This window comes from Eretmochelys imbricata, chromosome 6, assembly GCF_965152235.1.
Source record: "Eretmochelys imbricata isolate rEreImb1 chromosome 6, rEreImb1.hap1, whole genome shotgun sequence".
In the NCBI taxonomy this organism is placed as follows: Eukaryota; Metazoa; Chordata; order Testudines; family Cheloniidae; genus Eretmochelys; species Eretmochelys imbricata.
Genome location: NC_135577.1, coordinates 820640 through 843215, shown reverse-complemented (window position 1 = coordinate 843215; position 22576 = coordinate 820640). Strand labels below are relative to the sequence as shown.

At 64.0% G+C, this 22576-nt stretch overlaps 1 protein-coding gene across 1 annotated transcript; it reads left to right on the top strand.

Annotated features, from left to right (window-relative positions):
* Window positions 1-484: 484 nt before the first annotated feature.
* LOC144266890 (integrin alpha-X-like) lies at window positions 485-22298 on the top strand. The gene is made up of 30 exons (XM_077820446.1): window positions 485-807; window positions 2079-2196; window positions 2425-2519; window positions 2659-2723; window positions 3016-3130; window positions 3398-3525; window positions 3707-3858; window positions 3941-4094; window positions 5617-5761; window positions 6043-6119; window positions 10485-10617; window positions 10707-10843; window positions 11107-11247; window positions 11543-11752; window positions 12440-12570; window positions 12718-12875; window positions 12968-13119; window positions 13510-13641; window positions 14491-14564; window positions 14654-14795; window positions 14927-15037; window positions 15136-15218; window positions 19186-19269; window positions 19384-19456; window positions 19569-19676; window positions 19784-19861; window positions 21015-21137; window positions 21236-21334; window positions 21601-21711; window positions 21829-22298. Exons 1-30 carry the CDS (start codon window positions 744-746, stop codon window positions 21970-21972), a joined length of 3537 nt encoding a protein of 1178 aa, XP_077676572.1. The 5' UTR covers window positions 485-743; the 3' UTR covers window positions 21973-22298.
* Window positions 22299-22576: the final 278 nt, after the last annotated feature.

Here is a 22576-nt window from a genome sequence, read left to right as displayed (position 1 = left end):
CAGAATGTTGTGGAGTTGCGAACTTCCTCCCAACAGTGCCCTATGAGTGTGTGTGTGTGTGTGGTGGGGGGGTGACTCAGAGAGAGGGGAAGGGCTCAGGAGGTGGGGGGGCTGCAGGGGGGACATGAAGGGTTAACCGTGGAGCCCGGGTGGGACTGGGGGGAAGTGACTCCAGCCAAGGGCTGGGAGCTGAGGCCAGACCACATCCGCCCCTGCAGCCGGCAGATAAAGAATCGACATGCCAGCCCCATAGTGACACCAGGGCCTGCCCCCGGCCCACAGCGCCCCCTGCTGAGCCCCCTGCCCTGCCCCATGGCACGCCCTGCCCCGCAGCACCCCCTGCTGAACCCCCTGCCCTGCCCCATGGCACGCCCTGCCCCGCAGCACCCCCTGCTGAACCCCCTGCCCTGCCCCATGGCACACCCTGCCCCGCAGTGCCACCCTTGAGCCCCCGCCCTGCCCCATGGCACGCCCTGCCCCGCAGCACCCCCTGCTGAACCCCCTGCCCTGCCCCATGGCACGCCCTGCCCCGCAGTGCCACCCTTGAGCCCCCGCCCTGCTCCCTGCCCCACGGCGGCCCCGCTGCGCCCCCTGGAGGCAGCATCTGCACTGAAAGCTCGGCATGTCCCCTGGGCTGCCCCAGTGAGCCATGGCCCCATGCCGGTGAGGGGCGGTGATGCGGCGGGGGAAGGAAATGAGTCTACAAGACATGACCCACCCCGGACACGGGACCGAGAGAAGTGATGGCGCCGGACCCCGAACTGCGACCGCTGCTCCTGGCTCTGCTCACGCTAAACCTCCTGCGAGGTGCTCAGGGCTGGGGGGGCAGGGGCTGTGGGTCGGGAGTGGGGGGCACCGGCAGGGCTGGGGGGGCAGGGGGCTGCGGGTCGGGAGTGAGGGGCACCGGCAGAGCTGGGGGGGCCCAGGGCTGGGCTGGCATGGGGCTGCGGGTTGGGAGTGGGGGGCACCGGCAGGGCTGGGGGGGCAGGGGCTGTGGGTCGGGAGTGGGGGGCACCAGCAGGGCTGGGGGGGCAGGGGGCTGCGGGTCGGGAGTGAGGGGCACCGGCAGAGCTGGGGGGGCCCAGGGCTGGGCTGGCATGGGGCTGCGGGTTGGGAGTGGGGGGCACCGGCAGAGCTGGGGGGGCAGGGGGCTGCGGGTCGGGAGTGGGGGGCACCGGCAGAGCTGGGAGGGCAGGGGGCTGCGGGTCGGGAGTGGGGGGCACCGGCAGGGCTGGGAGGGCAGGGGGCTGCGGGTCGGGAGTGGGGGGCACCGGCGGAGCTGGGGGGGACAGGGGGCTGCGGGTCGGGAGTGGGGGGCACCGGCAGAGCGGGGGGGGGGGGCAGGGGGCTGCGGGTCAGGAGTGGGGGGCACCGGCAGGGCTGGGAGGGCAGGGGGCTGCGGGTCGGGAGTGGGGGGCACCGGCAGGGCTGGGAGGGCAGGGGGCTGCGGGTCGGGAGTGGGGGGCACCGGCAGGGCTGGGAGGGCAGGGGGCTGCGGGTCGGGAGTGGGGGGCACCGGCAGGGCTGGGAGGGCAGGGGGCTGCGGGTCGGGAGTGGGGGGCACCGGCAGGGCTGGGAGGGCAGGGGGCTGCGGGTCGGGAGTGGGGGGCACCGGCAGGGCTGGGGGGGGCAGGCCCCTGAGCGATTGCTCTCACCCCTGGTCCCTGTTTCCTGTTTTTGTTCCCGCTTCTCATTGTGACCCTCGAGGGCTTTTTTCCTGGTGTTTTTTGGGCTTTCTGTGTAAATCCCGCCCCCAGGGACTCCACGTGCTCCCATTTCCCTTCCCCCCCCACACCGGGGGTGCTGGGCCCCCCTTCTTATTTCTCTTCTGCCCGGGGGGTCAGGCAGGTGGGCCGCAGCCTGGCGGTGTGGTGGGGGGGTTGTGAGCTCTGGGGTAGGAAGCCAGGGGATCCCCCCCCCACAGCTCCATCCATCTGCGCCTCCCCCCACATCTCTCCCCTCTGCCTGTCCACCCCCCGACAGCTGCCTGCCTGTCTGGTCTCCCCCCCCTCCGCCCCCTGCAGTACCCTAGCGCTGCGAGCTTCCCCCAGCAGTGCCCTGCCATTCTGCCCCCCCAGGGCCGGCCCCCTCCCAGGCCTTCAGCATCGAGACCCAGAACCCCACCGTCTTCGAGGGCGACGCTGACGCACAGTTCGGCTACCGGGTCGTCCAGATGCGTTCGAACGGCAGCTCCTGGTGAGAGCCCCCGGCTCTGGGAGGGGAGTGGGGTCTAGTGGTTGGGTGGGGGGCTGGGAGCCAGGACTCCTGGGTTCTCTCCCCAGCTCTGGGAGGGGAGTGGAGTCTAGTGGTTAGAGCGGGGGCGGGGGGGCTGGGAGCCAGGACTCCTGGGTTCTCTCCCCGGCTCTTGGAGGGGAGTGGGATCAAAGTACCCCCCCTATCCTGTCTGTACCCATCTCTCCCCAGGCTGGTGGTGAGCGCCCCCCTGGCAGGGAATGGGACGGGGGCCCTGTATCGCTGCTCCTATCATGGGGGGGCCTGTGAGCCCATCCCCCTCCCCGGTAAGTGACGGGCACATGGTGGGGTCACTGCCCCCCAATATAGCTCATGAGTGGTGGGGGTGGGACAGGGGGTTATGTGGGATATTGGGGGTGCCTGGGGGGGGGAATCTCTCTCTCACGCTCTCTCTGTCCCCCCCAGACATCCCCCCGGTCTCCCTGGGGCTGGCGCTCGCCTCCGACGAGATCTCCAGGTCCCAGATCGTTGTGAGTCACCCCGGGACCCCGATATAGGGCAGGGCGGTCCTGGGGGCGGGGTTAAGGAGGGGAGGGGCTGTGGGGTGGAAGAGAAGAGGCAGGCAACTGGGGGTGGTGGATCCACCATGAGGGGCAAAGAGAGATGGGGGTGGGGCTGTGGAGGGAGGGGCCAAGGGAGGTGGGGGAGGGGTGCAGGTGGGTTCAGGAGATGGGATGTTGTAGGGGTGTGGGGGGAGGGAGTTGTGGGGGGAGGGGTGCAGGAGTGGGGTCCCCCCCGGTGACCCCCCTTTCCCTCCCCCAGGCCTGCGGCCCCCGGCTCCAGCAGCGCTGCGAGGAGAACGTGTATCTGCAGGGGCTCTGCTACGTGTGGGGGGGCTGGGAGCGCCCCCCCCGGGCCCTGCACCCGGCCGGCCAAGGTGGGGGGCGGGGCTGGGGGGGGCAGCTGGTGGGGGTGGGGGGCTGAGCTGGGTGAGTTGGACGGCTTGATCTATTGCCGGGGCTGAGCTGGGGTGGGGGGTGGCTCCAGCCATTGCGGTCGGGGGGCTGAGTTGGGGAACTGGGGAGGGGTGGGGGGGCTGATCTGTTGTGGGGGGGGGGTTGATGCTGGCCAGCGGGGCGGGTCTGTGGGAGGGTGATGCTGGCCTGGGGGGGGCTGATCTCTCTTCCCTCCCCACCCCCCCCAGAGTGCATTTCGGGGGTGGACGTGGCTATTTTATATGACGACTCGCAGAGCATCCAGCCCGACGACTTCAGGCTCATGAAACAATTCATCCGGGAGCTGCTGCGGGCCCTGGCGGGGCCCCGCATCCAGGTGGGGGCCCGCCCGTCCGCCCGCCCCTGCGCGGTGTGTCCGGCCGGCCGGCCCGGCACCCCCCGCTGGAGGGGCCGAGCCCTGCCGTGTGTCCGTCCGTCTGTGGACATGTTAGGGGCCGGGCAGCCGGTGACAATCGGCTCTTTTGAATAATCTCCCCCCTTGCTGCCCCCCCCCCCAGATCGCCGTGGTCCAGTTCTCCTCCGAGATCCACCACGTTTTCACCTTTGCCGACTACGCCGCCAAGGGCCCGATGGCCGTGGAGCAGGACCTGGAGGCCTTCTCCCATCTGAAGGGCAACACCCGCACCCCCTCGGCCATCCTCTTCGTGGTGTGAGTACCCCACCGGGGGCGGGAGGGGCGCAGCTGGGCTCCCCCCCCCCCCCGACGCTGACCCTGCCCGCTCTCCCCGCAGAGGCCAGACCTTCACCCCCGAGAACGGCGCCCGGCCCCACGCCAAGAAGCTGCTGGTCGTCCTGACCGACGGGGAGTCCACCGACGACGGCGCCCTCTTCCCCAAGGCCATCCGGGCGGCCGACAGCAAGGGGCTGGTCCGCTACGCCATCGGGGTAGGGCGGGGACAGGGGAGCCGGACAGGGGGCTGGAGAGTCCCCGCCGTGCGCGGGGCTTCGAAAAACTCCCGGGGTTCCTCCAGCCTTCTGGGTTCTGGGGGCTCCTGGAAGGGTCGGGGTTCCCAGCGCTCCTGGGGAGACCTTAAAGGTTTTGGGGTTTTAAGTGGTTCTGGAGGGTCCTTAACGGTTTGGGGAACCGAGAGGTTCTTTAAAGGTTCTCGGGTCTGAGAGGTTCTGGGAGGATTTTAGGAGGTTCCCAAGTGGGTCTGGAGGTTCCTGGGAGGTTCTCGGAGGCTCCCGAGAGGTGCTGGATGGTTTTTAGGAGGTTCCTGAGAGGTTCAGTGAGGTTCTGATTGGTTCCCAAGAGGTTCTGCGAGGTTTATGGAGGTTCTGATCGGTTACCGAGAGTTTCTGGAGGTTCATGAGAGGTTTCAGAGGTTCCTGGGAGGTTCTGGATGTTTTTTAGGAGGTTCCTGAGAGGTTCTGGGAGGCTCCTGAGAGGTTCTGGATGGTTTTCAGGAGGTTCCTGGGAGGTTCTGGATGGTTTTTGGGAAGTTCTAGAGGTTCCGTGCGGTTGTGATTGGTTCCCGAGAGGTTCTGGAGTTTCCTGAGAGGTTCCATGAGGTTCTGGGAGGCTCCTGAGAGGTTCTAGAGGTTCTGTGAGGTTCTGATTGGTTCCCGAGAGGTTCTGGAGGTCTCTGATTGGTTCTGGGAGGTTCTTGAGAGGTTCTGGAGGATGCTAATGAGCTATGGGAATTCGCTGAAGGGTTTGGGTCCTCTGATGTTCTGGAGGGCACTTAATATGCCTGTTGTCTGTGGATATTTTGAAAGTGCTGGCTTCCCAAAGGTTCTGGAGGCTCTTTGACGGTTTTGGGTTCCAGAAGGATCTGGCATGTGCTAAGTGGTGCTGCAGGTTCCCTAAAGGTTCTGGAGGGTGCTAAGATGTCCTGGAGAATGAGTCGGTGTTTTTAGGTTGCAAGCGGTTCCTCAAAAGTTTTTGGGTTCCTGCAGGATCTAGGGGTTCCTTAAAGGTTCTGGACTAGAAATGAGGAGCTCAGGAGATTCCCAAAGAGACCCGGGAGGGATGTATGGGATTCTGGATTGGGGTTTGGATAGGCCGAGGTAGGGGTGGGGGTGGGGGGCTGGAAGGGTTCTGGAGGGTTCTGATGGATGGGGAGGTTCAGGGAGGCGGTGTAGATGGATCTGGAAGGGTTTGTTGGTATCTGAGGGGTTCTGGGGATTTGTGGGAGGTTCTGGGTGTTGGTGATGGGTCTGTGGGGTTCTGTGGGTCCTAGGAGGTTCCAGTTGGTTCTGGAGTATGGTGGGGAGCTCTGGAGAATGCTAGGGGCTGTCTGCATGTCTGTGAGGCGTCCCTGGGGGTTCTAGTTGGTTCTAGAGCATGGTGGAGGGTTCTGGAGGACCATGGGGGGTTCCGTGTTCGTGTGAAGGGCCTGTGGGTTTCCAGGGGGTCTGGAGCCCATTCCTGGAGGTCTCTCTCCTCCCTGCCCCCCGGTTCCAGGTGGGCGAGGCGTTCTCCAAGGCCGAGGCACGCCAGGAGCTGCACACCATCGCCTCGCGGGCTGAGAACGTCTTCCAGGTCGGGAGCTTCTCCGCCCTCAGCACCATCCAGGAGCAGCTTCGCGAGAAGATCTTCGCTATCGAAGGTGCGGGGCCCACAGATCCTCCTCCAGCCCGGACGCCTGGGTCCCATTCCCTGTCCCAGTGTCTGGGAGTGCTGGGGTGGGGAGCACCACTACCCGGACGCCTGGGTCCCATTCCACGTCCCGCTGTCTGGGAGTGCTGGGTTGGGAAGCACCCCTACCCGGATGCCTGGGTCCTGTTCCCCACCCTGGCCTCTGGGAGTGCTGGGGTGGAGAGCACCCCTACCCGGACGCTTGGGTCCCATTCCCCGCCCGGGTCTCACCGCCTTTTTTCCTCCCCCCAGGGACGGCCCAGGTTTCCAACGCCAGCTCGTTCCAGCTGGAGCTGTCGCAAGGTGGATTCAGCGCCCTGCTCACCCCGGTGGGTAGAAACCCTCCCCCCCTCCCGTGCACCCTGGGGGGGGCCAGCCCGGTCCATGGGCTCGAGCTCCAGCTGGGGGGGCAGGGGCAGAGAGCCCCCCAGGGCTGTAGTCGGACCAAGTGTAATACACGGTCCCACCACAAAGTGGAGCCAGCCACCCTGCTATGAACATGCCAATTATTGCTGGGCTCGTTACCATTAATCACAGGTTTCAGAGTAACAGCCGTGTTAGTCTGTATTCGCAAAAAGAAAAGGAGGACTTGTGGCACCTTAGAGACTAACCAGTCATTTAATCCTTCCTCTGCTAACCTTCCTATTTCTAACCATATTAATTGGCTATAATGATTCTTAATTCAGTATGTACTTTAATGAAGCATCATCCATGTGATAATTGTCCTAACCGATGGCAACATTTCATACCGTCATCGACCGTCCTCGCTCACTGGGAAGGGGAACGCAGGGATGGGGAGATTCGTGTCCCGACGCCAGGGTGAGGGTTCCCACGGGTAGACTGGGGTTTCTCCTGCCTAGCAAGAGTTTCCTCGTTTGCTCGTGGATACAGTCCTCGCTAGCCTGCGGTGCGCCGACCTCTCGTTCACAGGAACAACCTCTCAGGGATGTTAATAGCTTGATATTAAGGAGGAGAAACATTAATATAAAGTGGTATATTACTGCCAAGAGACTTCCTAATATCCAGGGGAATTATTATGAATAAGAACTTTGAATATTAATAAGGATAACAGTAACATTATCCTATCTATCTATCTATCCCCATACACCCTATCTATCTATTTATCTATCTATCCCCATACACCCCTCTCATCTATCTATCTATCTATCCATCTATCCCCATACACCCCCTCATCTATCTATCTCCTCGCTGCTTTTAATAATATTCGCATATTAATATATACCCATTTATCTAGCTGGCTTTCCCATTGATATGAAGTTTGCTAAATACTTTGTCTCACTGAGGCAGGTTTTCATTCATGTTCATGTTTCCTCATTTACATGATCCTTTTTGCATTAATATTCATATTTATGGTTATTGGTTATTAATATTCATGTCCATGAGACAACGACGCTCCGTGAGACGACAGTCACATGACTGAAAAGCTATGTCAGGGGGAGCACGGATTTAGCAAACTGCCGGGGTCAGCGGCCGTATATTGCTCTCGATGATGTTATCGTTCTCATTAATATTAACAGCTGTTTAATGAGCTTTGCTTATTGTTACTGACGAGTGTCTCATGCGATTACTATAGCCCCGTCTCTAAAATCGGTTTCCTCGTTACATTGACGCTAATATCTTCTCATTTGTTATTCATTGGTTTTCATGACTGTGCATCATTTTCTAATTCATGGTCGACTTTTCTCATTGATCATGTTAGTTATGGGTCAATGTTAAATATGCACCTTCTGGTTTCTTCCCACTTCCCTCTTCGGGGTGGGTGACTTCTGTAGCTTTCTTCCAAAGCTCACGGCTGTACGCCCTGTCGTGCCAATCGGTCTCTCTGGGGTCCCGCAATGTCCAGTCCACGTGCCGAGTCTTTGGCCTTACGCTCGGTCCTCTTCCATCCGTGATCATTGCGAGGGCCCATGTGTCTCTCCAGTGTCCGCTGGCCACGTCCGTACCGACCTCCCCCCCTTGGCTCGTCTTGCATTGGGGGGGCCCCCCGTTCGCCACCTCATTTTGCTCCCTGTCACGGAGCGTCCAACCGTTTGACCATCTGGAGAACGTCCTCACCGTGGCGGAGAGCAGATGCCTGAGTGTCTTTCCCTGTTGCGAGCAATAGCTCAGGGAGACTTTTCCTGGTGGAGAGGCGCTCTCCATTCCTCTTCGCTCATGGCCATTAATATACTTTTCTTCCTCCTCCTCCTCCTCCTCCATCTCCATCACTGGCAGCTTGCACCCCGGTCGCCCATTCTGCACCATCCCCTGCTCATCTCTTTGTGGACGACCCGCCCTTGAGATCCACCCAAGGGAACCACCGCGTCCAGCCATGAGCTTTTCCCACCCCATGTTCTTCTGCCGTCGACTTCCCCTCCAGCGCCCAGAAATCTGCATCTCCTGGCCAACCCCCCGACAGCAAATCGGTTTTGCCCTGCGAATCGAACCTCCCTTTTCCTCAAGGGTCTCCGACAAACGTCTGCTGAGTGCCCGTCATCTCCAATGTGATAGCTTCTGATTCTGAACTGCCATGTCTCCTCGGGTGCCCGGCTTTGCTCATGGCTCGACGTCCTGCTCCCGTTACCCCACGTTTCTCCCCGTTCCCCACGCCTCTCGGGGGGGGGTTCAGAGGTCGTTCGCATCCCGGGTCTTTGCACATGAGTTTGCAGCGATGGCCCAGGCATCAGAGGGCCGGGTGGGGGTTAGCGTGGTGAGGATTAGGTAATATAGAATAGTCAAAGAGTCATAGAAGATTAGGGCTGGAAGAGACCTCAGGAGGGAATCTAGTCCAACCCCCTGCTCAAAAAAGGACCAACCCCAACTAAATCATCCCAGCCAGGGCTTTGTCAAGCCCGACCTTAAAAACTTCTAAGGAAGGAGAGTCCACCACCTCCCTAGGGAACCCATTCCAGTGCTTCACCACCCTCCTAGTGAAATAGTGTTTCCTAACATCCAACCTAGACCTCCCCCACTGCAACTTGAGACCATTGCTCCTTGTTCTGTCATCTGCCAGCACTGAAAACAGCCGAGCCCCATCCTCTCTGGAACCCCCTTTCAGGTAGTTGAAAGCAGCTATCAAATCCCCCCTCATTCTTCTCTTCCACAGGCTAAACAATCCCAGCTCCCTCAGCCTCTCCTCATCAGTCATGTGTTCCAGACCCCTAATCATTTTTGTTGCCCTTCGCTGGCCTCTCCAATTTTTCCACATCCTTCTTGTAGTGTGGGGCCCAAAACTGGACACAGTACTCCAGATGAGGCCTCACCAATGTCGAATAGAGGGGAACGATCACGTCCCTCGATCTGCTCGCTATGCCCCTACTTATACAGCCCAAAATGCCATTGGCCTTCTTGGCAACAAGGGCACACTGCTGACTCACATCCAGCTTCTCGTCCACTGTCACCCCTAGGTCCTTTTCCGCAGAACTGCTGCCGAGCCATTCGGTCCCTAGTCTGTAGCTGTGCATTGGATTCTTCCGTCCTAAGGGCAGGACTCTGCACTTGTGTGACAAAGTGGGACTGTTCTTAATGTTTCCTCTGAATAGTGTGGGGGTGCCTCAGTTTCCCCTAGGCAGTTCTTAAGTCTCTAGGTGGTGGGGTAAGGGTGTATGATCGTTGCAGAGCCCTAGAGGGCAGGTGTGTACAGGGGTCTGGACACAGAGAATGGCCGACACCCTGTTTCCTGGCCACTGATGGCCTGGGCCCTTCCCCCCTGCAAGGTGAGAGCTAAAGGGTTGGAGAACAAAGGGATCGGGTGCCCTCCTGGCCGGGGACAGGGACAAAGCCCAGAGGAGGAGGGGCTGGGGGGAGTTTCAGTTTGGGGCTGGCTGGGACATGGAGTGAAGGGCAGACGGGGTTGTCTGGCTCACTGCCCCCCCAAAATGGATCCGGCTGAGGGGTCCTGTTCTCTGCACCTACAAGCTCTGTGTTAGACCCTGTCCCTGTCGTCTAATAAACCTTCAGTGTTACTGGCTGGCTGAGAGTCCCGTCTGACTGCGGAGTTGGGGGGCAGGACCCTCTGGCTCCCCCAGGACCCCGCCAGGGCGGACTTGCTGTGGGAAGCGCCCGGAGGGGCAGAGGAGGCTGAATGCTCCGAGGTCAGACCCAGGAAGGTGGAGCCGGGGGAGCTGTGTGTCCTGCAGACAGGCTGCTCCCCGAGAGGAGACTCCCCCAGAGTCCTGCCTGGCTTCGTAGGGAGCAGGTCCTGAGCATCGCCCGGGGACCCCGGGACAACTGGTCCTTGTTGAACCTCATCCGATTTCTTTTGGCCCAATCCTCCAATTTGTCTCGGTCCCTCTGGGTCCTGTCCCCACCCTCCCGCGTATCTACCTCTCCCCCCAGCTTGGGGTCACCTGTGAACTTGCTGAGGGTGCAATCCAGTCATGAATCATTATTGTGGCTCATTAATCGTCTGAATATTTCCCCTTATTAATATTCATTTGGCTCATTAATATCCTGTTTCCCATCATTAATCATTCTTTTAGCTTATTAATATGCGGAAGGCTTCACCTCATTCATAGTCATGTGGGCTCATGAATGTTTGTGGGTCGTTCGTTAGCGCTGGGCTGATGGGGGGGAACTGGTGGGTTACGGGCTGTTGGAGGGCAGGGCCCTGCGTGGCAGTGGGGGTGGGGGACGGGCTAGGACGCCTGGGTCCCTCACAGCCCTCTCTTTGTCTCTCTTCTTCCGCCCCCTAGGAGGCTGTTGTGGTGGGGGCGGTGGGGGCCTACGACTGGGCGGGGGGGCTGGAGGAGTGGTCGGGAGACCCCCTCCTCGCCAACTTCATCAATGAGTCCTCACTGGGGCAGGAGGCCAAGGACTCGTACCTGGGTGAGTGAACCCCCATCCCTCTACACCCCTCCCTCACTTACCCCCTTCCCCCCAGCCCCCCCATGCTAACTCTCCCCCCCCCACCGCAGGCTATGCCGTGGCCCTGGCCCGCCAGGGGGGCCGTGTCCTGTACGTGGCTGGAGCCCCCCGGTTTGGGCACGTCGGGCGTGTGGGAGTCTTCCAGCGCAGCGGGGGGCGGGTCGGAGACAGTGTCCTGGGGGAGCAGGTGAGAATCGCCCCCCCCGTCCGTCTGTCTCTCCTCCACCCCGACACCCATCCGGCTGCCCCCCGCTCCCCTGTCCGTCCCTCTCCTCACACCCCTGTCCGTCTGTCCATCCATAACCCTTCCCCCACCCGTCTGTCCAGGCCCCCAGTGCCTCCCGCCCCATTCCTCCCTCCGGCTGTGCCCCCAGCCCCTCATCCATCCGTCTGTCCAGCCCCTCCACACCCTGCATCCGTCCGTCCGTCTGTCTCTCTCCCCCGCCCCAGGTGGGCTCCTCCTTCGGGGCCGAGCTCTGCACCCTGGACCTGGACGGGGACGGCGAGACAGACCTGGTTCTGATCGGGGCCCCCGGCCACCAGAACCGCAGCTGGGGTGGCCTGGTCCAGGTCTGCGCCCTGCGGGACGGGGTGAGCCCGGGGGGGAGATGGGGGGCTGCGGGGTGGGGCAGGGGGGACCAGGTTGGGGGAAGGTGGGGGTGGCGCTTGGGGGGGAGGGGAGGGATTGGGAGGGGGATGGGTAGAGAGGGTGGGGGTGGGGCTGGGGGGAGATGGGGAGCTGGGGGTGGGGCTTGGGGGGGAGGGGAAGGAAAGGGAGGGGGATAGGGAGAGGGAGATGGGCGGAGGGCAGGGCTGGGGGTGGGGCGGGGGGACCGGGCTGGGGGGAGACAGGGCTGGGCTCTGATCTGGTCTCTCTCTGCCCTAGGGCTCCCTGAGATGCACCCAGAGGCTGTGGGGGTCCCCGGGGGACGGGCTGGGCCGGTTCGGGGCGGCGCTGGGGCCCCTGGGGGATGTGAACGGGGATGGCGTGAGAGACGTGGCCATCGGGGCCCCCATGGAGGATGAGGGCCAGGGGGCCCTTTACATCTTCCTGGGGGAGCCGGGGAGACTGGCCCTGAGAGACCCCCACAGCCAGGTGAGAACCCTGGGGGCTGTGGGTCGGGAGTGAGGGGCACCGGCGGGGCTGGGGGGGCAGGGCTGGGCTGGCAGGGGGCTGCGGGTCGGGAGTGAGGGGCACCGGCGGGGCTGGGGGGGCAGGGCTGGGCTAGCAGGGGGCTGTGGGTCGGGAGTGAGGGGCACCGGCGGGGCTGGGGGGGCAGGGCTGGGCTAGCGGGGGGCTGTGGGTCGGGAGTGAGGGGCACTGGCGGGGCTGGGGGGCAGGGCTGGGCTGGCAGGGGCTGCGGGTCGGGAGTGAGGGGCACCGGCAGAGCTGGGGGGCAGGGCTGGGCTGGCAGGGGGCTGTGGGTCGGGAGTGAGGGGCCCTGGCAGGGCTGGGGGGGCAGGGCTGGGCTGGCAGGGGGCTGTGGGTCGGGAGTGAGGGGCATTGGCGGGGCTGGGGGGTAGAGCTGGGCTAGCAGGGGGCTGCGGGTCGGGAGTGAGGGGCCCTGGCAGGGTTGGGGGGCAGGGCTGGGCTGGCAGGGGGCTGTGGGTCGGGAGTGAGGGGCCCTGGCAGGGCTGGGGGGCAGGGCTGGGCTGGCAGGGGGCTGTGGGTCGGGAGTGAGGGGCCCTGGCAGGGTTGGGGGGCAGGGCTGGGCTGGCGGGGGGCTGCGGGTCGGGAGTGAGGGGCACCGTCCCATCTCTCTCTCTCCCCCCTCCCCCGCAGCGCGTCTCCGCCCGGTCTCTTTCTCCCGCCCTCCGGTTTTTCGGGCAGTCCGTCCAGGGCCGGCTGGATCTCAGCGGGGACGGACTCACGGACGTGGCTGTTGGGGCCCTGGGCCGGGCCGTGCTGCTCAGGTAGGGGAGAGGCCAGCGGAGGGCACTGCTGCGGGGAAGCTCGCAATGCTGGGGAAGGGGGGCGGGAATTGGGGCTGCTGCTGCAGGGGCGGGGGGGGCGCGTCCGTCTGTCCCGCTCTCACTGTCGGCGCGTCTGTCTCCCGGCAGGTCCCGTCCGGTGATCGGCGTCTCCTGCTCCCTGGCGCTGAATCCGGCCCGGATCCCCCTGGACGATGCCGGCTGCACAGGGGGGTTAGGTGCGGGGGCCAGGGGGGTCGCCCTGACCCTGTGCTTCAACCTCAGCCAGATCAGCCTGGGGGGGCCAGGTGAGACCCCTCCTCCCTCCGGCGCGTCCCCTCGCCCGGTCCCCCTCCACTCGTTCATTCGTCCCTTCCTCCGTTCCCTCGCTCTCCCGCAGCCCCGCTTCGCGCCCGCGTCTCCTTCGCGCTCCAGGTGGATGCTGGGAAATCCAACCCGCGCCTGGCGCTGCACGACGGGACCTCGCAGCTCTTGGAGACCCTGCGGGTCGGCACCAGGCCAGCCTGCAGCACCAAAGCCCTGCACGTCCTGGTAGGACCCCGCTCCCAGCCCCCAGGGCACTGCTGGGTGGGAAGCTCACAGCGCCGGCCGCAGGAGTCCCTAGATGGAGACACTGCTGTGGGGAAGCTTGCAGCACTGAGCAGGGGCAGTCCCTGGCTGGGAGTACAGCTGTGAGGAAGCTCATAGTGTCAGGAGGGGGAGTCCCTGGCTGGGGGCAGGCACTGCTGTGAGGAAGCTCGCAACCCTGGGTGGGGGGAGTCCCTGGCTGGGGGCACTGCTGTGGGGAAGCTCACCGCACCAGGAGGGGGAGTCCCTGGCTGGGGGCACTGCTGTGGGGAAGCTCACCGCACTGGGCAGGGGCAGTCCCTAGTTGGGGGCACTGCTGTGGGGGAAGCTCACCGCACTTACCCCTCTCCCCAGCCCTGCCTGGAGGATTTCCTGGTGCCGGTGGAGCTGCAGGTGAATTTCTCGGTCCAAGGGGAGCCGGTCCCGGGCACGCGGGGTCTGACGCCCCTGCTCCTCCCCAGCACCAACACCACCACCCACATACAGGTACCCCCCTCCCGCAGCCTGCCGCCCGGACGCCTGGGTCCCGTCCCCTCGCCCGGCCTGCCGCCCGGACGCCTGGGTCCCGTCCCCTCGCCCGGCCTGCCGCCCCGACGCCTGGGTCCCTCCCCCTCCCCCGGCCTGCCGCCCGGACGCCTGGGTCCCTCCCCCTCCCCCGGCCTGCCGCCCGGACGCCTGGGTCCCTCCCCCTCCCCCGGCCTGCCGCCCCGACGCCTGGGTCCCATCCCCTCGCCCGGCCTGCCGCCCCGACGCCTGGGTCCCTCCCCCTCCCCCGGCCTGCCGCCCGGACGCCTGGGTCCCTCCCCCTCCCCCGGCCTGCCGCCCGGACGCCTGGGTCCCTCCCCCTCCCCCGGCCTGCCGCCCCGACCCCTGGGTCCCTCCCCCTCCCCCGGCCTGCCGCCCCGACCCCTGGGTCCCTCCCCTTCCCCCGGCCTGCCGCCCGGACGCCTGGGTCCCATCCCCTCGCCCGGCCTGCCGCCCGGATGCCTGGGTCCCTCCCCTTCCCCCGGCCTGCCGCCCGGACGCCTGGGTCCCATCCCCTCGCCCGGCCTGCCGCCCCGACGCCTGGGTCCCTCCCCTTCCCCCGGCCTGCCGCCCGGACGCCTGGGTCCCTCCCCCTCCCCCGGCCTGCCGCCCCGACCCCTGGGTCCCTCCCCCTCCCCCGGCCTGCCGCCCCAACCCCTGGGTCCCTCCCCTTCCCCCGGCCTGCCACCCCGACCCCTGGGTCCCTTCCCCCCTGTGCACTGAGCCGGACTCCTGAGTCCCAGTCCCAGCGGTGAGTGACCCGGACGCCTGGGTCCCCTCCGGCTACTCTGGGATCTCTTGGCCTTGCAGGTTCCCTTTGAGAAGAACTGCGGGGCAGACGAGGTCTGTGTGGCTGACCTGCGCGTCTCCTTCAACTTCTCGGGGTGAGTGAGACCCGCCCTGGCCAGCGCCCCGCTCCCCATGGCGCCCCCCGCTGGGCAGGCCCGGGCTGGACGCAGTTTGTGCTTTCCAGGTCCCCAGGACTCAGACTGAGCCCCCATTTCCCACTCAACCTGACGGTGCAGCTGGAGAACGTGGGCGAAATCGCTTATGGGCCGGTGCTGACGATCCAGTACCCCCCAGGGCTCTCCTTCCGGGGGGGCTCTGTCCTGCAGGTATCGGGGGGCTGCGGGTCGGGAGTGAGGGGCACCGGCAGGGCTGGGGGGCTGGGCTGGGCTGACGGGGGCTGCAGGTCGGGAGTGAGGAGCGCTGTCACTAACGAGCCCTTGTTCTCCCATGTCCCCAGTCCCACTGGCCGGTCTCTCTGGTTTGCGACGTGCCCGGGGCTCCCGGCCGTCTGTCTGTCCTCAACAGTTCCTGCCAGCTCAGCCCCCCGGCCCTGCGGGAGAGAACGAAGGTAAGGGGGGGGTGTCCGTGCACCGAGCACGCCCGGTCTCAGCACCCCGTGTCTGTGCCCTGCGCCGAGTCTCACTCCTCTCTGGTCTCCTCCCCCAGGTTTTCCTCCGTCTCTCTTTCCACGTCTCCTCTGACACCACCTGGGGGGACGGCCCAGCCTCCTTCACTGTCCGAGCTGACTGGTGCGTTCCTGGCTTTGCGGGGGGTGGGAGCAAGGGAAGGGGCCCCACAGTGTGTGTGGGGGGGATGGGAAAGCAAAGGCGAAGGGTTGTCCCCACACGCACCATTCCACCCTCCATCAGTCCATCCATCTGTCCGTCCACCCACCCATCCATCTCCCCTGCCATCCATCCCCCCATCCATCTCCCCTGCCATCCATCCGTCCATCTCACCTGCCATCCATCCGTCCACCCACCCGTCCATCTCCCCTGCCATTCACCCACCCGTCCATCTCCCCTGCCATTCACCCACCCGTCCATCTCCCCATCCATCCATCTCCCCTGCCATCCATCTATCCATCCATCTCCCCTGCCATCCATCCGTCCATCTCACCTGCCATCCATCCGTCCACCCACCCGTCCATCTCCCCTGCCATCCATCCATCCATCTCCCCTGCCATCCATCCCCCCATCCATCTCCCCTGCCATCCATCCCCCCATCCATCTCCCCTGCCATCCATCTATCCATCCATCTCCCCTGCCATCCCCCCATCCATCTCCCCTGCCATCCATCCATCCATCCATCTCCCCTGCCATCCATCCATCCATCCATCTCCCCTGCCATCCATCCATCCATCCATCTCCCTTGCCATCCATCCATCCATCCATCTCCCCTGCCATCCATCTCCCCTGCCATCCATCCGTCCACCCACCCGTCCATCTTCCCCGCCATTCGCCCACCCGTCCATCTCCCCTGCCATCCCCCCATCCATCTCCCCTGCCATCCATCCGTCCACCCACCCATCCATCTCCCCTGCCATCCACCCACCCGTCCATCTCCCCTGCCATCCATCTCCCCTGCCATCCATCCATCCATCCATCTCCCCTGCCATCCATCTCCCCTGCCATCTACCCACCCGTCCATCTCCCCTGCCATCCATCTCCCCTGCCATCCACCCACCCGTCCATCTCCCCTGCCATCCACCCACCCGTCCATCTCCCCTGCCATCCATCTCCCCTGCCATCCATCCATCCATCCATCCATCCATCCATCCATCCATCCATCCATCTTCCCTGCCATCCATCCATCCATCCATCCATCTCCCCTGCCATCCATCCATCTCCCCTGCCATCCATCTCCCCTGCCATCCATCCATCCGTCCATCTCTCCTGCCATCCACCCACCCGTCCATCTCCCCTGCCATCCATCCATCCATCCATCCATCTCCCCTGCCATCCATCCATCCATCCATCCATCCATCCATCCATCTCCCCTGCCATCCATCCATCCATCCATCCATCCATCCATCTCCCCTGCCATCCATCCATCCATCCATCCATCCATCCATCCATCCATCTCCCCTGCCATCCATCCATCCATCCATCCATCCATCTCCCCTGCCATCCATCCATCCATCCATCCATCCATCTCCCCTGCCATCCATCCATCCATCCATCCATCCATCTCCCCTGCCATCCATCCATCCATCCATCCATCCATCCATCTCCCCTGCCATCCATCCATCCATCCATCCATCCATCCATCTCCCCTGCCATCCATCCATCCATCCATCCATCCATCCATCCATCCATCTCCCCTGCCATCCATCCATCCATCCATCCATCCATCTCCCCTGCCATCCATCCATCCATCCATCCATCCATCCATCTCCCCTGCCATCCATCCATCCATCCATCCATCCATCCATCCATCCATCCATCCACCCATCTCCCCTGCCATCCATCCATCCACCCATCCGTCCATCTCCCCTGCCATCCATCTGTCCACTCACCCGTCCATCTCCCCTGCCATCCATCTCCCCTGCCATCCATCCGTCCACCCACCCGTCCATCTCCCCTGCCATCCATCCATCCGTCCATCTCCCCTGCCATCCACCCACCCGTCCATCTCCCCTGCCATCTATCTCCCCGCCATCCATCTCCCCTGCCATCCACCCATCCATCCATCTCCTCTGCCATCCATCCACCCATCCATCTCCTCTGCCATCCATCCACCCATCCATCTCCTCTGCCATCCATCCACCCATCCATCTCCCCTGCCATCTACCCATCCATCTCCCCTGCCATCCATCTCTCCTGCCATCTACCCATCCATCTCCCCTGCCATCCATCTCTCCTGCCATCCACCCATCCATCTCCCCTGCCATCCATCTCCCCTGCTATCCACCCATCCCCAACACACGTCCGTCCATCCATCCCGTGTGTCCAGGGAGCCTGGGGCAGCCCACGCTGGACATGCACAGGGCAGGCTGCAGAAGGGGGAGCAGATCCTCCCAGCGACTGGTGGGTAACACTGACGTTCAACTCCCCAACCCGTCACACATGGAGCTCCTGATCCCCCACCCTGGTTATCGAGAAGCTGAAAAAAGCAGCCACCCAGCCCCCTTTCCTGCCGTCCCGTTCTCTGGTCCCAACCAGCACCGAGCTCCAGTCCAGGGAGAAGTTATCTAAAAACTCTGCTCATGCTACCAAATGTTCTTCTGACCCCGGGGCCAGCCACGTTGCCAGGTCAATATAGGTTTGGATCTTTCCCAAAATACCAACCTGCCGGCCAGTCCTTTCCTCTGTAAACCTAAAGGTTTAGTAGAAAAGAGAGACCGGGAAGAGCGACGTGAGATGGTAGAGCCCTCAGAGACGCACGGAGATTTCCCAGGCCGTAGATCAGGTTCGTAGCCGTGCCGGTGAGGCTGCTGCCTTGAGAATCCCCCTGGAGTCACCCGCCGCTGGGATGGGTCAGTCAGTCCCTTGCTCAGAGCTTCGGTCTGTGGAGAAGGGAGTCCAGAGGCGGGAAGCAGGACTGGAGACAAAATGGAGAAGATGCAGCTGCCTGTTCTGTCCTTTGCCATGTGGTTTGTGCTTCCTCTGTCCCCAACACAAGCTCGGGGCACGGAGAAGCCCCGCAGCCCCCTGTGCACAGGCCTGTCCCTACATAGAATCATAGAATCATAGAATATCAGGGTTGGAAGGGACCCCTGAAGGTCATCTAGTCCAACCCCCTGCTCGAAGCAGGACCAATCCCCAACTAAATCATCCCAGCCAGGGCTTTGTCAAGCCTGACCTTAAAAACCTCTAAGGAAGGAGATTCCACCATCTCCCTAGGTAACGCATTCCAGTGTTTCACCACCCTCCTAGTGAAAAAGTTTTTCCTAATATCCAACCTGAACCTCCCCCACTGCAACTTGAGACCATTACTCCTCGTTCTGTCATCTGCTACCATTGAGAACAGTCTAGATCCATCCTCTTTGGAACCCCCTTTCAGGTAGTTGAAAGCAGTTATCAAATCCCCCCTCATTCTTCTCTTCTGCAGGCTAAACAATCCCAGTTCCCTCAGCCTCTCCTCATAAGTCATGTGTTCCAGACCCCTAATCATTTTTGTTGCCCTTCGCTGGACTCTTTCCAATTTATCCACATCCTTCTTGTAGTGTGGGGCCCAAAACTGGACACAGTACTCCAGATGAGGCCTCACCAATGTCGAATAGAGGGGAACGATCACGTCCCTCCATCTGCTCGCTATGCCCCTACTTATACATCCCAAAATGCCATTGGCCTTCTTGGCAACAAGGGCACACTGCTGACTCATATCCAGCTTCTCCTCCACTGTCACCCCTAGGTCCTTTTCCGCAGAACTGCTGCCGAGCCATTCGGTCCCTAGTCTGTAGCTGTGCATGGGATTCTTCCGTCCTAAGGGCAGGACTCTGCACTTGTCCTTGTTGAACCTGTCCTTATTGAACTTATCCTTATTGAACATGTCCTGCTGGCTCCTAGCTGCATCCCTCGGCCTCTCTCCAGGCCTCCGTGGTACAGCTGACGCCCCTGGATGGGCCATGGGGCAGGCCAGGCAGGGCTCGTGCCAATCTGTCCGGGGGCTTGCCAGCTGTGTGGGGAGGGGTCCCGGGGCCAGAGGGGGCCGGGGGGGGGCAGGTCCCGACCCGGGGCTGATCCGAACCACTTTTCCCTCTTTCCCCTGCAGTCAGAATGAGAACGGGACCCTGGCGGACAACGCAGCCACGCGGGAGCTGCCGGTTCTGCGCCCGGTCGGGGTCGTCGTGACCGGGTACCCCCCCCCCCCCGATTTCCCCTCTCCCCCCCGCTCCTTGTGCCCCGGCAGGCCCCTTTCCATGGGGGGCTGGGGTCCGCACAGGCACTGACCCCCCCGCGTCTCCCCCAGGTTGGACTCGAGCACCTACGTCAGCGTCCCGTCGGAGCTGCCGGCGTGCCAAGCCATCGCCCACCGCTTCCAGGTGACCGGCCGGCTGAGACCGGGCCCGCTCGGCGCAGCGATATCTGCATACGCCGAGCTCCCGCCTGTCTTCTCCGCCTTTAACGCCGTCCCTCTTCCCCCCGCCCCCCCAGGTGCAGAATTTGGGGCCCCCCACTGTGCCCGTCACTGTGACCTTTGAACTCCCCATCCGGGCCGAACTCGGCTTCATCTGGGACGTATCTGTGAACCTCAGCGGTGGGGTGAGTGGGACGGAGGAGAGTGGGGTCTAGGGGTTACAGCCGGGGGGGGGCTGGGAGCCAGGACTCCTGGGTTCTCTCCTGGAATAACCTTCTCCATTGCCTGGTAGGAACATGGGTTCACATGCACCCGGCCTCTGACGCTCCGAATGGGGGCTGCCGCCCAGACCCCAAAGGAACCAGTGACAGTAAGATCAGAGCTGAGATGCAGCCACTTCTGGGGCTGGGCACACGGGGACCCCTCGCCCGGCGCTGGGACGCGGCCCCTCTGGGTGGGGGGGGGGGGGCTGAGCACACGGGGACCCTTCGCCCGGCCTGGGACGCAGCCCCTCTGGGTGTGGGGGGGGCTGGGCACACGGGGACCCCTCGCCCGGTGCTGGGACGCGGCCCCTTTGGGTGGGGGGGGCTGGGCACACGGGGACCCCTCGCCTGGTGCTGGGACGCGGCCCCTCTGTGGTGGGTGGGCTGGGCACACGGGGACCCCTCGCCTGGTGCTGGGACGCGGCCCCTCTGAGGTGGGGGGGCTGGGCACACGGGGACCCCTCGCCTGGTGCTGGGATGCGGCCCCTCTGGGTGGGGGGGGCTGGGCACACGGGGACCCCTCGCCTGGTGCTGGGACGTGGCCCCTCTGGGTGGGGGGGGCTGGGCACACGGGGACCCCTCGCCTGGTGCTGGGACGTGGCCCCTCTGAGGTGGGGGGGCTGGGCACACGGGGACCCCTCGCCTGGTGCTGGGACGTGGCCCCTCTGAGGTGGGGGGGCTGGGCACACGGGGACCCCTCGCCCGGTGCTGGGACGCGGCCCCTCTGGGTGGGGGGGGCTGGGCACACGGGGACCCCTCGCCCGGTGCTGGGACGCGGCCCCTCTGGGGGGGTGGGGGCTGGGCACACGGGGACCCCTCGCCGGTGCTGGGACGTGGCCCCTCTGGGGGGGGGGGGGCTGGGCACACGGGGACCCCTCGCCCGGCCTGGGACGCGGCCCCTCTGGGTGGGGGGACTGGGCGCACGGGGACCCCTCGCCCGGCCTGGGACGCGGCCCCTCTGGGTGGGGGGGCTGGGCACACGGGGACCCCTCGCCCGGCCTGGGATGCGGCCCCTCTGGGTGGGGGGGCTGGGCACACGGGGACCCCTCGCCCGGCCTGGGACGCGGCCCCTCTGGGTGGGGGGGCTGGGCACACGGGGACCCCTCGCCCGGTCTGGGACGCGGCCCCTCTGGGTGGGGGGGCTGGGCACACGGGGACCCCTCGCCCGGCCTGGGACGCGGCCCCTCTGGGGAGGAGCGGCTGTTTCCCGGCGCTTTGGGACAGGCGGTGGAGTCTGACTCTGGTTCCCTCTGCTCCCAGCGCGGGTGTCTAGGGGCGTCTGTCTGCACCCGGGTCCGGTGTCAGGTGGCCTCCCTGGCCGGTGGAGAATCCCGCAGCTTTAACTTCTCCGGGGAGCTGCATAGGCCGGAGGACGGAGCTCAGGTACGCCCGGCGGGGGCGCCCGCTGCGGGCGCGATGGGGCCACGCTGCCCCCCGCTGTCCCCACAGCTTACCCCCCTCTCTGTCCGTCTGTCCTCAAGCTGGAAGCCCGCAAAGTCTGGCTCCGCAGCGAAGCAGCTGTCAGCATCGATGAGACCAAATACTTCCAGATCCAGCCAGAGGAATTCCAGTACAGCCAGGTACGGGGAGCCAGGACGCCTGGGTTCTCTCCCGGCTCTGGAAGGGAAGTGGGGTCTAGTGGTTAGAGCGGGGAGCTGGGAGCCAGGACTCCTGGGGCCCCTCCCTGCTCTGGGAGGGGAGTGGGGTCTGGTGGGTTATGGCTGGGAGCCAGGACTCCTGGGTTCTCTCCTGGCTCTGGGAGGGAAGTGTGGTCTAGTTGTTAGAACAAGGGGGGGCTGGGAGCCAGGACTCCTGGGTTCTCTGCCCTAACCATGTCTCTCCTCAGATCACCACGGAGGTGGAGATAATTTCCCATTTCAATCCGGTCCCGGTGATTATCGGCAGCTCCATTGGGGGCGTCCTGCTTCTCGCCGTAATGGTCGGGCTCCTGTATAAGGTGCGTGCCCCCTCCCCAGCTCCTTGGCTGGCCTGACACCGGCCTGTCTGTCTGTCCATCCGTCCATCAGCCGCCCTCCCTCTAACACCCCTCCCCCCACTCTTCTCTCTCCCCCAGTTCGGCTTCTTCAAGCGGAATCGGCCCATGGCCCCGGAGGAGACCCCAGGAGGGGAGACTGTGTCTGGGGGTCCGCAGGAAAACAACGCCCTGCCGGAGCCCCCCGCCACGCAGGGATCCACTGACCCCGAGGGGGTGTCGTGACACTGCAGCAGGGGGGGCTGGGAGCCAGGACTCCTGGGTTCTCTCCCCAGCTCTGGGAAGGGAGTGGGGTCTGGTGGGTAGAGCAGTGGGGGTTGGGAGCCAGGACTCCTGGGTTCTATCCCCGGCTCTGGGAAGGGAGTGGGGTCTAGTGGTTAGAGCTGGGGGACGGACAGACTGGGAGCCAGGATTCCTGGGTTCTCTCCCCAGCCGTGGGAGGGGAATGTTCTCATTTCTGAAAGTGTCTTTTGTCTGATTATTTTGTTCCAGTTTCTGCTCTGTGGTTTTCTTTGTTTCTAAACCGGAGACAAAACTGCTTTGGTCACTAATTTCTACCATGAACTCCTGTTTCTATCACACTCTCGGCTTCGTTGGCGCATGACGGGACCAGGGGGCAATTACTGCGACCTCCCTTCGGCGCTGAGCGTTTGCCCAAAGGAGCTGCCAGGCCTGCCACCGGCCGCCGGGTTGGTTGTTATTTTATTGCGTCGCGTAGGAGCTCGAAAGCATGAAAGGCCCCAGCAGATCCAGGCTGCGGGCTCTGCCCTGCCCCTCTCACGGCGAGGAGAGTGGGGTTCAGCTCCCCCAGAGCCAGCTCACGTCTACC

Coding starts and splice junctions, on each gene's coding strand:
- LOC144266890 (XM_077820446.1), top strand. CDS start 744: ATGGCGCCGGACCCCGAACTGCGACCGCTGCTCCTGGCTCTGCTCACG. Junction 808..2,078: donor CACGCTAAACCTCCTGCGAG/GTGCTCAGGGCT, acceptor CTGCCCCCCCAG/GGCCGGCCCCCTCCCAGGCC. Junction 13,120..13,509: donor CCAAAGCCCTGCACGTCCTG/GTAGGACCCCGC, acceptor CCCTCTCCCCAG/CCCTGCCTGGAGGATTTCCT.